Source organism: Marmota flaviventris, chromosome 9 (genome assembly GCF_047511675.1).
Source record: "Marmota flaviventris isolate mMarFla1 chromosome 9, mMarFla1.hap1, whole genome shotgun sequence".
Classification (NCBI taxonomy): domain Eukaryota; kingdom Metazoa; phylum Chordata; class Mammalia; order Rodentia; family Sciuridae; genus Marmota; species Marmota flaviventris.
In genome coordinates, this window is record NC_092506.1 from 129,090,808 (window position 1) to 129,102,711 (window position 11,904).

Consider the following 11,904-nt stretch of genomic DNA (forward strand, 5'->3'; position numbering starts at 1 on the left):
GGAGAGAAGCCTCACAATTTCAAAGTATGTGACAAAGTTTTTACTCAAATATCAACCCTTATTTGCCACAGCAGAATTCACACTGGAGAGAAGCCCTACAAATGTAAAGAATGTGGCTAAGCTTTCTGTCAAAAATCACACCTCATTTGCCACAGCAGAACCCACACTGGAGAGAAGCCTCACAAATGCAAAGTATGTGACAGTGCTTTACTCAAATATCAACCCTTATTTGCCACAGAAGAATTCACACTCAAGAGAAGCCCTACAAATGTAAGGAAAGTGACAAAGCTTTTACCAATAAAATAGGCCTTATCCACCACAGCAGAACTTACACTGCAGAATAGTCCTACAAATGTGAATAATGTGGCAAAACTTTTAATAAAAAATAAAACAATATACACCCTGATGAATGTGAAATGTGAATAAAGTGATACTACTTTTAAAGGGAAACTAAACCTTATTAACAACAGAATTTATACAGAAAAGAACCCCTACAAATGGAAACAATGCTGCAAAGCTTTTAATAAAAAATCAATTATTTTTCACCACCATGCTATTTATTCTGGAAAGAAAACATATAAATGTAAAGAATGTAGAAACATTTTAAATTCTATATCATATATTACTAGACATCATAGAAAACACACTGGAGAGAAGCTTTATAAATGAAATCATTGAACAATTCCTCTAAGAAAGGGTCAAATTTTAATCCTCACCACAATAAGCATAGTTAAGAGAAAGTTTTGAAATGTGAAAATTGACAATGTGACAATGCCTTCAAAATTTATTCACCAATACTCAGCACCTGTGAATACATACTGTTTAGAGAGAATACAAATGGGAAAAAAAAAAAAAAAAAAAAAAAAAAAAAAAAAAAACATTTCATAGCCACATGTTTCTTAAACACTAGTGATTTTTGGAGAATACATTGTGCCCAGAAACCCTAAAAAGTTAAATAATATTTCCAAAACTTATTCAAATTTTAAATTCATTGAACATCTGAAAAATCATACCAGTAGTGAACATTGAACAGATTTTGTCCAAAATGTATGCCTTATATTACAATGAAACATTTATAATCAACACCTTGACAAATGTGAGAGTATAGTGAAGTCATTATGTATACATTACACCTTGATGTATATGAGGATCAGTAAAAGACACAACTCATTTAAATATAGAATATAAGTACCTGTCTTTAACTTTTGATTAAATTTATTAAGCATTATCAAGTTATTTGGTAGAAATATCAGTCATAAATATCATACATGTATAATGCAGAACCTCATCTTTGAAAGCATATATATATATATATATATATATATATATATATATATATATATATATATATATATTTCTAAATCAAATATTACTATTTCCACTTTTGAATACCAGAGAAAACAATTATAAGAAATCTATTTTTTGATGTGTAACACTGAATTGTAATATTTTAATCTTTTTTTTTTTTTGTATTGCAGTTTAAATTTGGGGATTTTTAAACACTGTGACACATTCTTATGACCTCTCTCTGCTTTTTCAAATTTTGATACTGGTCTTGCCAAGTTGCGTGAATCCACACTAAGTTTCTGAGGCTGAATTTAAACTTCTGAAACTCAGCTTCCCAATTTGCTTGGATTACAAGCATGGACCATCAAGCCCAGTTTACAGTGCATTTTTTACCTATTTATGTATGCAATATATCTTTATAATTGAATATTTCTGTATATGTTAACACTCATGTATTGAATTGTGTCATTAAAAAACAGATATCACAGTATTTCACTTGATTAAATGTTTTATGCAACAGTAAAACCTACTATTGAGTAAATAATACTCTAGCATCTCTTAATACTTTTACACATTTTAATCAAACTTAATGTGGAATATATTTTGCATAATCATGTCATTGTAATTTATTTTCTGTTTTTTTTTTTTTTTCATGGTGAAATTACGAGTTATAGGAAGGACATAGATATAGGAAAATAAATAATAAATAATAAATAAATAAATAAATATTTTTTTTTAATGAAAAATATGCCCCAACTGCTTTGTCTTGGAATTGCATTAGAAAAATATGAGGTGATTATACTGTGTTTTATGACCTCAGGCTCTGAGCCTTAAAATACAAAAGAATATTTTGTTTGTTTTTAAATATAGTTTTATATTTCAAACATTCAAATCAAATTCCACAGCAATCAATGATAAAAAAAAGTACGAGAATAACAACTGCAGTTTGTTGTCTCATCATGACCTTTCAATACCTATTGTAGATTGCCTGTGGGTTCCACTTTTAATTTAAAAGATAATAATTTTTCCATACAATTTGGATCAAGTGGAGGACAAAATCTCCTGCATTGTTTTCCTGGGCAAGCTGTCATACTTGAAACAACTGAATCCCCAATCAAAATATCTTTACATTCTAATTATATAAGTTCTTAACTGATCTAGCATAAAACAAATCCACTTTCTTCTTGTTGAATACCTTGAGCCCAAAGATATGTAACCTGAGAGCTAAAAGAAGTAGGACATAAATGAAGGGGTCTTTTTAGCATAAGGCAAATTGCACTTTTTTGTATTTGATTTTTCTGCTTGTGATGATGTACACTTCTCTACCTACTTAAAATATCTGCTTCCACAGACTACATGATTCATAGAAATTCTCAGGAATATTATCTATCTTTTAATTTCAAATTTTTAGCTTTCTATATAGTTACCGCACCATCTCATGGCCAGATCAATATTTTCTTGAACTTCTTCATATATTAATCTATACACTATCTCAGATATGTTTGTTTCTAGATTGTCAGGGATCCCTCCTAGTGAATTCTGAGATGTGTGAGAGGTTGAACAAGCATAGAAATTTGCTTATAAAAAATAATCCATGGTGGGAAGTAAAAGGAGAAAAGATGCAAAAGTCCTCATCTAAACTTGTATATGTTGATACTACACAAGGGTATTACAATGATGTCTGGTTTGGGGTAGGGAAGCAACTTTTCTTATACACTATGACACAAAGTTCATCAAATACAGTTGTTATAAACTTTTTGAGAACACCCAAATTTATCTTAGTAATTTCTACATTGAAAAACTACTGTTACTTTTAAACAAAACTATTCATTGCAATAAATCTGAAATAGTTCTTTAATATTGCAGAACAGAAAATTGGTGGCATTGCTGACTGAATGCCAATATTTTCCAATAACACCTATAGGGGTACTTAAGAAAATGCATAGATAATTAAAGTAAAGAGTGAAATGACATCCAGAAACAACAAATTATAGTAAAAAAATGTATTAACTTATTTCAAATACTAGTGCACTCTTTTGCTTTTTTCCCCAAAAGTTATTTTTTTTTAACCTTTTGGTATGATATTTCACTTCATTTATATAACATGATCAATAGTATGTTTTTTTCATATTCACTCTCTGATGCATCCCAAATATATTTGCATAGAAACAGTACTTACTTCTGAAATCTATTTTGCTCTTTTCAAATGAGGTCTTGCAGTTTTTTTTTTTTAAATATCTGAAATAATTAGGATGAACTTATTTCTAATTAGCATATAGTAAATTTCTGATAAATATTTGTGAAAAAGATGAAGAAATAATAAGAGCATTTATATAACCTGTACAATATGATATGCGGTTTTTCATGTTTTTAGCTACAACTTATTGAGTATTATGACAATCTTATTATGTGGGTAAGATGTGGGTATGATGAACCAATAATAAATAAAAATTACATGCTGCATTGTTAGTAATTCACCAAACAATTTTTTTCAAAAACAGACTCTCTGATGTGTGGTTTTTATCAACTATTATATTATGAATGAATGAAGTTCAGTAAATGAATAATTGGAACTACATACTTGCTTAGGGTGCCTATAGCTCATTGTTAAAAAACCTTTATATAAAATTTTAATACTGTTTCTCACATTGTGACTTAATGGAATTTTGATAAAGTGTACATTAATAATGCTGAAGTTTTTCATTGAATCTTATATCAGTTTATGAAATAAATATGCTATATGTGATTTCCTCAATTCTGAGTGTCTTATGTTTTAAGAAACTGTATGGACAATTCAAATTAAAGTTAACATACTAATATCAATAGCAGAAGCACCACAGGAAAAATGAAAACAAAGAATTGGGGGATTCCACCATTATAGATGTAATTTTCTCAATATCTTTTCAATGTACCTAACCCAGTATTGATACCAAAATTAATGAGCAACCTCTTCTCGTGCTGAGTGTGCATGATGTTATTATATAAAATGAAAACAATTGCAAATGTTTTGCAGATGCATTTTACAACATTACTTGAAAATACAATTGATTGATCAGTATCTCACTGTGTTTGACCACAGCAAATACCTTCTCAGTGTTCAAGATAAATGGGAAAAAATAAAAATAAAAAAAAATCAAGTAAAATCCATGTTAAACAATAACAACTATTTTTTTCATAAGAAAACTGTCAATGTTTTTTTTGAAACAACATGACAATAAACTGCCCTATCACATAAACAAAAGCAACAGTTATTTATTTTATTATTTGAATATGCCAAGTATTCTTTGGCAAAATGCCACATATATATTTTTAATTTCACAGGTGTGAATTATAACTAATTTTCTCTAAATTGCTACTTATTTAATATAAATTTGTTGAGAAATTATTTCTGCATGTGCTGATTAGTGAAATATAGTGAGGAATGGAAGTCATTGAAAGCTCTATGTATTGCAATCCCAGTATGATAGGAGGAAGCTGTATATAATTATGAGAAACACTGAGTAATATTAATTTGTTCCAGATATTTATTTCCCTTAGTATCCACTTTTCACATAAAATAGTGCTTTTAAATGGAGCTGATTATTAAATATCATAGGAAAAGCCATCAGAGCACTCAGAATAAGAAATTTAAAAGAAAACAATAAAATCATAAACATCTGGTTGCATCAACTAGCCAACTCTTGGATCTCATCTTTTGACTTTTCTAAATTTCCTCCTATTTTCGTGTGATGATGACTAAGAAGAAAATATTTCTATTAAGAGCATGACCAAAAAAAAAATTATGGCAATTTGTTTTTCTAAAACATATATAAAATTGACTTTCTAACTCAGAATAAAATCTATTGAGTATATCTTTTGATGGTCAAAAAATGTATAACTACACAACATGAAGACTGGCCTTCTGAAAGAAAGAAAGTGATGGTGAAAACCAATTTGGAAAGGTAGTATTGAATATTTTATATAAAAGAAAAGGCAGGGATATTTAAAATAGTTTTGATTATTAGATTTACGTAAAAAATTAAAAGGTAGTATCCAGGCCTGATGTGGTGGTACATACCTGTAACCTCAAAAATCATAGAGTCTGAGGCAGAAGTATCACAACTTCAAGGCCAGCCTTGGTAACTGGGACCAGATATCAAAATAAAATAATCAAAGAATTGTGAATATAGATAAATGATAAAGCACTCCTGGATTCAATTCCCAGGACTATATAAAACAGTAGTTTCCAAAATTTATACTCAAATCAGCAGCCTCCACTATATCTGCAACTATGTAAAGTTCTAAAAGGAAACTAAATTTAGCCATACCTACTACTAGTTGTATGATATTGACCATAATTTCGAAATATATACATAGAAGAACCTTCACAATGTATTAGGTGTTCCCATTATTTTTTCCAATTGCAATGAGAGAGGGAGGAAAACCAATTTAGCTTATGGGGCCACTTCTTTCTCTTCAGGCCTAATGACTCAAATAGTAAAAGGCTTTAGTGTTTAATTGATTATCATTTATACAATCATAATGGTATGTGTTCTATGATTTCCTGCCTAATCAACATTGGACACTTTATTATTTCTGAATATCAGCATTTGTACAGACCACTACACCCCACTCTATTATTTAATAGTTACAAGTTCCTGTGTCCATGCTTCATCAGTTAGTTATTCTCTTTTAAAAATAATTATGTATTGCATTTTTTGTCTACAGAAAATTTATGAAGGTTAAAATAAGCATTTTCACAAATTTAACTTCAAAATAATTTTCATCACAAAACACACACCAGAAGAATAGCTTATTTCTCTAATTTATTAGCCTTTCTGACATCCAATATCAAGACATGAATGCTGCTCATGGAGGGATGTTCTTCCCATCAAGAACAATCAATACTATTTTCTTCTATCCCATAAAATGTTATAAAAAATGCACATTTTACTGTGTTTCATATGCAGAACTTGATGTTCCTTTATTTGTGTTTAGTGGGTTTTTACTTTCTTTTTCATCACTTTATTTTTTCTGTATTTTCTAATATTCAATTTTTTATGTGTGTTGAGGAAAATAGATCACTAGAATCTTCTAACTTTTGCTACATTCAATCACTTCACTACTCACTAGCTAATATTTCTATTAAACCATCATTTTAAAGATAGGACTGGGGTATGCTAACAAAACTATTTTCAAGGTCTACTGCAGAATCAGCATAACTTTCTTCAACTCTGTAGTTAGAGGCACTGTTTCTATACACAAACTCTGCTCCCCTTGTTTTATTTTTCTTCTATATTGAGTAACTCTCTTTGAAATGAGGAACAGAAAACAGCTTTTTAGAATTTTATCATTTATGAAAATCTATTTTTATTTATTATTAAAGGTCAGTCTGCTTCAGTTTAGAGTACAATGTTGAATACTAGTTTTTCTTTAAATCATGAGGTTATTCTGTATTTATCATCTATAATCTATCATTAGTGATAAATACTTGGGTTCTATTCTTGCTTTCTTGAAGCTGACCATGGTTTCTCTTTTCAGGAAATTCTCTTTGTTTTAGGCATAGCTACTTGAGAAATTCTGGATATATATTTAGCATATTTAAAATTTATTTTCTTGATTATAGCATTCAATCAAAGTGGAGTATTTCCAGAACTGATTTTCATTCCAGTATAAACATGCAGGAAACTGGGTAAAATATGGAAAATAATATGTCTCTTTTTCAGACATCAAAAACAGGCATAGCAGGTGAGTGAAACCATAAGTAATAAGTAAAGACTGGTGAAGTGAACTATAACTATATTTTTAAAATTTTTCTTAATAAGTTCAGTTTGATAAAATGCTGTTAAAACTTATGGGTAAAGGGGAAGTAAGAATAATCAAAGTATACCACTGTAAGAAAAACTTGAAGTCTGGCATCTGAGAGCAGACTGTGGGGGAAACTTCATATTATGATAGGAAAGAATCCTCCACTTTCCCTTCACCCTCTCACCCACTTAACCTCACCAGAAACCACCAAAATGCTTAGAATAAAAGGTTTCAAGTTCAATAGTCACACTCTCTTCAAATACAAAAAAAAAAAAAAAATTAAATTTCAACTGAAAACAGAATCTTGTTTGCAAAGTTAAGGGGATCTGAAACATCATATAAAAAGTTATGTTAAAGATGATTCTGTGTTGTTTTTTTCTTTTCTTTTTTTCTTCTTTTTTTTTTGGTATGTGTGTGTTTTGTTTTGTTCTGAGGGTGTGGCTATTCCTTGGTCACCTGAACTCAGCAAAGAAACTGTTATTTAGATGAAGTATCAGTGGCTGGCCCACATTAAATATGGACAAATGTTAAAAAAAAAAAACATTTAAAAAAGCCTAATTTTGAAAAAAAAAATGCGTTGCTTCTTCCTCCCTCCACATTTTTCTTTTTAAAGTATTTTCTAAAGTTTTTTTTTTTTTTTTTTTTTGTCTTGAAAAATAATAAAAAATTCTGGAAGAATTTACAACCAACTGCATGAGGGTCTGGGAAGCTGAGAGGCTGGAGCAAGGCTGGGAGGAGCAGACAGAAAGGGGTCTTTCCCTTAGTTACTGGAGGCCAACTATAAATAAAAAGAAGCAAAAATCAATAAGTGTTTATAAACCAGGAAATGGTACAGATTATCAAGTTAGTATCAGTTATAAAAATTCATATAATCAAGAAAATAGAGAAATCATGAACAGGATTAGAAAAAAATAGGTGTAAATTATATTTTTAGAAATTTATTGGTGATACATAAAAAATAAAGATCCCAATTTAAGAATCTCATTTCATTCTAAGAAAATTAATTCAAAATGCCAAATAATTTAAAAATGTATAAAGATTCCCCTTAGACTAGAAAACAAAAAAGGAGTTTCCATTTGTCGGCGTAAAATCACCTTGGGTAGTAAAGACTGAAGTTTAATTCTTAAGACTTAATCCCTAGAATTGAGCTCTTGGCAGAACTATTGGTTCCATATGTCCACAGAATGTTTCATTTAAAATATATGTACTTTTAAATTGGTCTCTAACCACTCCACGCATTTTCCCAACCCTTAGAGCCTTGTTCTCCTCGGAAGCTAGACTCATTTATTTGCATTGGAGGTAACCTATTTCCAGCATGCCAAAACCTATTCACTTTCAAAGCCACTTTTGGAGATTTTATAGCCTGAAATGGAATAAAATTTAAATTTAATAAAATTTGAGACCTGAGCTAAAAAAAATAAACTTGTTTAAAAGCCAGCTACCCAGACATTGAGGAAAATATTCTGAGAAAACCCCACAGGGCAGAGGGGGTGGGGAAAGCCAGACCACCGTTAGCCTGCCAAACGTTATTTGGGGCTGGCTTTAGAAGAGAACCAGAACTGAGGATGCAATGCAATTATTTAAGTCCTGAAAAAAAAATGCTCTCAAGTCCAGTGGGAGATGATTGCCTCTGACTCCAACTGATTCTGCACATGGGCCTGGGGAGCTTCTGGCCTAGGAGAATGCCCAGGACACCGTGTCACACCTGGGCTTGAGGTTTAGTGTGCAAAGGAGAAGGGCCTGGCCTTGCATCAGGTGGACTCAGGGTTGAACTCGAGGCCTCCTGGGGGAGCAAGCCACATTTCTCTTTAAACCACAGGTTATAACAAGAGGGGATTTTTCTTCCTTTGTTTCTCCTGTCTCTGTCTTTGTCCCTGGCTGGCACCCCCTCCTCTGGCCCTGAAGCTGTCTCTCTTTCCCTCCTTCTGGCTCCTAGGAGTGAGAAGACCTAGGCTGGCTGTGACTCAGGCCCAGGGAAGGAGGCCATTCAGGGCTCCACCAGCCTCAGGGTATTTATTACACCCTCCCCAGCCCCAGTCCTTCTGCAGCCTCCAGGGCTGCAGCTCCAAGGGCATGAGGTCTGTTGCACACTCCCACGGAAGGGCCTCTGGTGGATGCATATGAGGCCCCCAGTTGGGCTTTTCGGCCTCCCCCAGAGAATGTTCATTTATCTCCGCACCTCCTCTCCCACTGCGGGGAAGACACGCAGGAGGAGCGCTCCAGCAACCGTGGCTGGCTCAATGACAGTTCCAGCAAGAGCATGGGCGGACCCTGTGGGGACGGGGGTCTGGGTACAGTAGCCTCCCTGGTGTTGGGGCTGAAAGGTCAGCTCATCTGCCTCAGTCACCCCCGCAGGACTCTGTGTGCGCGAAGCTGGGCGAATGCTCCGCTGCTAAGCCACCTCTCCAGCCAATCACAGGAGTGTTTAAAGACAAGTCTGTGGGGCGAAGAGGACGCTGTTCCTTCATCCTTTCTCCTACAGATGCACATCCCACTGCAGGGCCCTCAGCTGGCCCAGAGGGTGGAGCCCCACATTGTGGGTGAGAACTGAGGTCCTCTAGCATCATTAATTCTTATTTTTAAAAAGTCGCTAAAGTTATTTGGGTTACTTAGTCGGAAAGAAATGTCTTTAAGACACTCAGAGCTGGAGCTATTAAAGTCAGATTGTCAGCCCCTGTTTGCTAGGTAGCCAGGAACTCAAAATAGTAAAGGCATTTTAGAATCGACCTTCTTTTCCATCAATGGCTTCCTCTCAGTTTGAAGCAGGGCATGGCCATCCAGGACCTGGGGGACAGTCCTCGGCTGCTCGAGTCTGGGGGCAGGGTTCTGGTATTGAATGGAGGGAGCGTGCCCGGTCAGTAAAGGAGGTGTGGATCCGATCCCAAAGAGGATTCAGGCACCATGTTTCTCTAACCCTTCTGGAGTTCTGTCCAGCTGACCATCAGTCTCTCCCTCCATCTTGTTTAGCCATCCTTTTTTTCAACAAACATTTCTTCCTATGAGCTGAACACAGCATTAGTCCCTGTCCTCAGGAATCCTGCCTTCTGATTGCTTGAGACAACAGCCCTGAGAAACTCACAGGGAAGCCCACGATTTCCAACATGACGTGTGCTCCAGAGTCTAGACCAGTGCTGCCCGAGAACCTTTGCAGACAGGGGAATTTTCTCCATTTGGACCGCCTCACATGGCTGCCACCTGCCCTATGTGGCTGTTGAGCATTTGAAATGTGACTAGTGTGACTACTTTTGTTAGAGATGAGCTCTTGCTGTGCTACCCAGGCTGGCCTTGAACTCCTGAAATCCAGCCATTCTCCACCTCCCAAGTAGCTGGGACTATAGGCATAGGCTCTGCCTCACCTGGCTTACTATTTTTAATTTGATTTAACTTTGATTTTCACTTAAGTAGCCACAGGAGTCTAATGGCTACTGTCATGGATAGCATAGGCCCAATATCACCCTCACCTGGGAACCCAGGCCCCTGGATCTTGCTGAGCCAGAATCTCTGTGGGTGGAGCCCGGGAATCTGAGATTGCACAGTCTCTCCAGGTGATTTTTATGCAGCTTTGCTCAAGCAAGCTTGGCAGTGGTTGTGATGCTACAGTGCGATTCGGTTGGGCTGGGTGCTGCTAGGAGCAGGAGAACTGAATTCCAGACATAGAGACCGCTCCCGAGAAGAAGGGATGGTAGAACTGGGTCTAAGAAATAAAGAGGTGATGTGGATGGGCTTGGGGGCTGGGGCATTGGTGGTGATGGTCCACAGCTCCCCAGGCCCCCTGGTGGGACGGGCTTTGCACACTTAATGAACTCATCGTATTCGAGTAGAGAGAAGGGAGTTTGTGAAGAATCTGGTCCCCCCCCCCCGCCTCCATTTGTTTCCTGGGAAATCCTCTCCAGGCCTCTGCCTCTCCTTCATTGCGTCCCTAATCTTGGAGTCCTCTTCCAGAGCCCTCATGTGGAAACCCAGGACAGGCCAAGAGGAGAGGCTTCCACCAGCGCAGTTTTAAATCTGAGGTAACTGGATGCCTTTTGGGGAAAGGCTTCCTAGTAATTTTAGTGGCATCTTTTCTGTTGTCTAGACCTAAGATCAGCATTTTAGGAAAAAGTGTTGAGGCACAGCTTCCCCTGCCTGCCGCCTCCCTCTGTCCTCCCCTCGGCACTGCAAGGACTCTGGGCAGAACAGCAGGTGGCCAGAGCCTCTGCTGAGCCCCAGCGATTCATTTGGCAGCTAAAAGTTTTGTCCCTGGAAGACCCCAGACTTATTTTGAGATGGCAAATGTGGCAGATGCTTCCCGGCTGGCAAGACACCAGCTGTCTGATCTCAGCCTCAGGGGCGGTATTTTGGGGGGATATTGGCAGCTTCTTATCTAAAATAGATTTGTGCCTTGCTTCACCCTCTCAGAAGCTTTGGCAGCACTCTGTGTCCCTAGGTCTTGGGGTGGCACCTGGGGCATTGGAACTGCTCTGTGTCATCCAATTGCTCTTGTCAATATTACTTTTTTCTGTTCTTCCAGGTCCAGGACACTACCTAGATCTGTCCACTAGACAAATATATTTGTAATAAACTCTTCAAAATTTTTTGGCAAGAATATCCTGGGAGAGCACTGTTTGGTTCACAGGAACAAATAGCTAATGGCAGAATTTGAGCCACCAGGACCAGACACTGATTTATAGAGAAAGATACTTTCCATGAACCTCTTATGTCATCCTCAGTGCCAAAAAATTATTCCCAGGTCCTACCCTGAAATCCTGAACCCGAGGAGTGCACCTGGCTCCAGGTTTTTGTTGGTTGGTTGCTCAGGTTTACAATTTTCTTGGGGTCTTGGGCTGTGGC

The 11,904-nt window shown here is 35.9% G+C and overlaps 1 protein-coding gene across 1 annotated transcript in view; it reads left to right on the top strand.

Annotated features, from left to right (window-relative positions):
* LOC139707033 (zinc finger protein 420-like) overlaps positions 1–9,625 on the top strand; it is a gene marked incomplete at its 5' end in the record, with an annotated part of 35,723 nt that extends 26,098 nt beyond the window's left edge. The window contains 1 exon segment of the mRNA XM_071617011.1: positions 9,231–9,625. Coding sequence (XP_071473112.1) covers positions 9,231–9,625 — 395 coding nt within the window.
* Between the last annotated feature and the right edge of the window lie 2,279 nt (positions 9,626–11,904).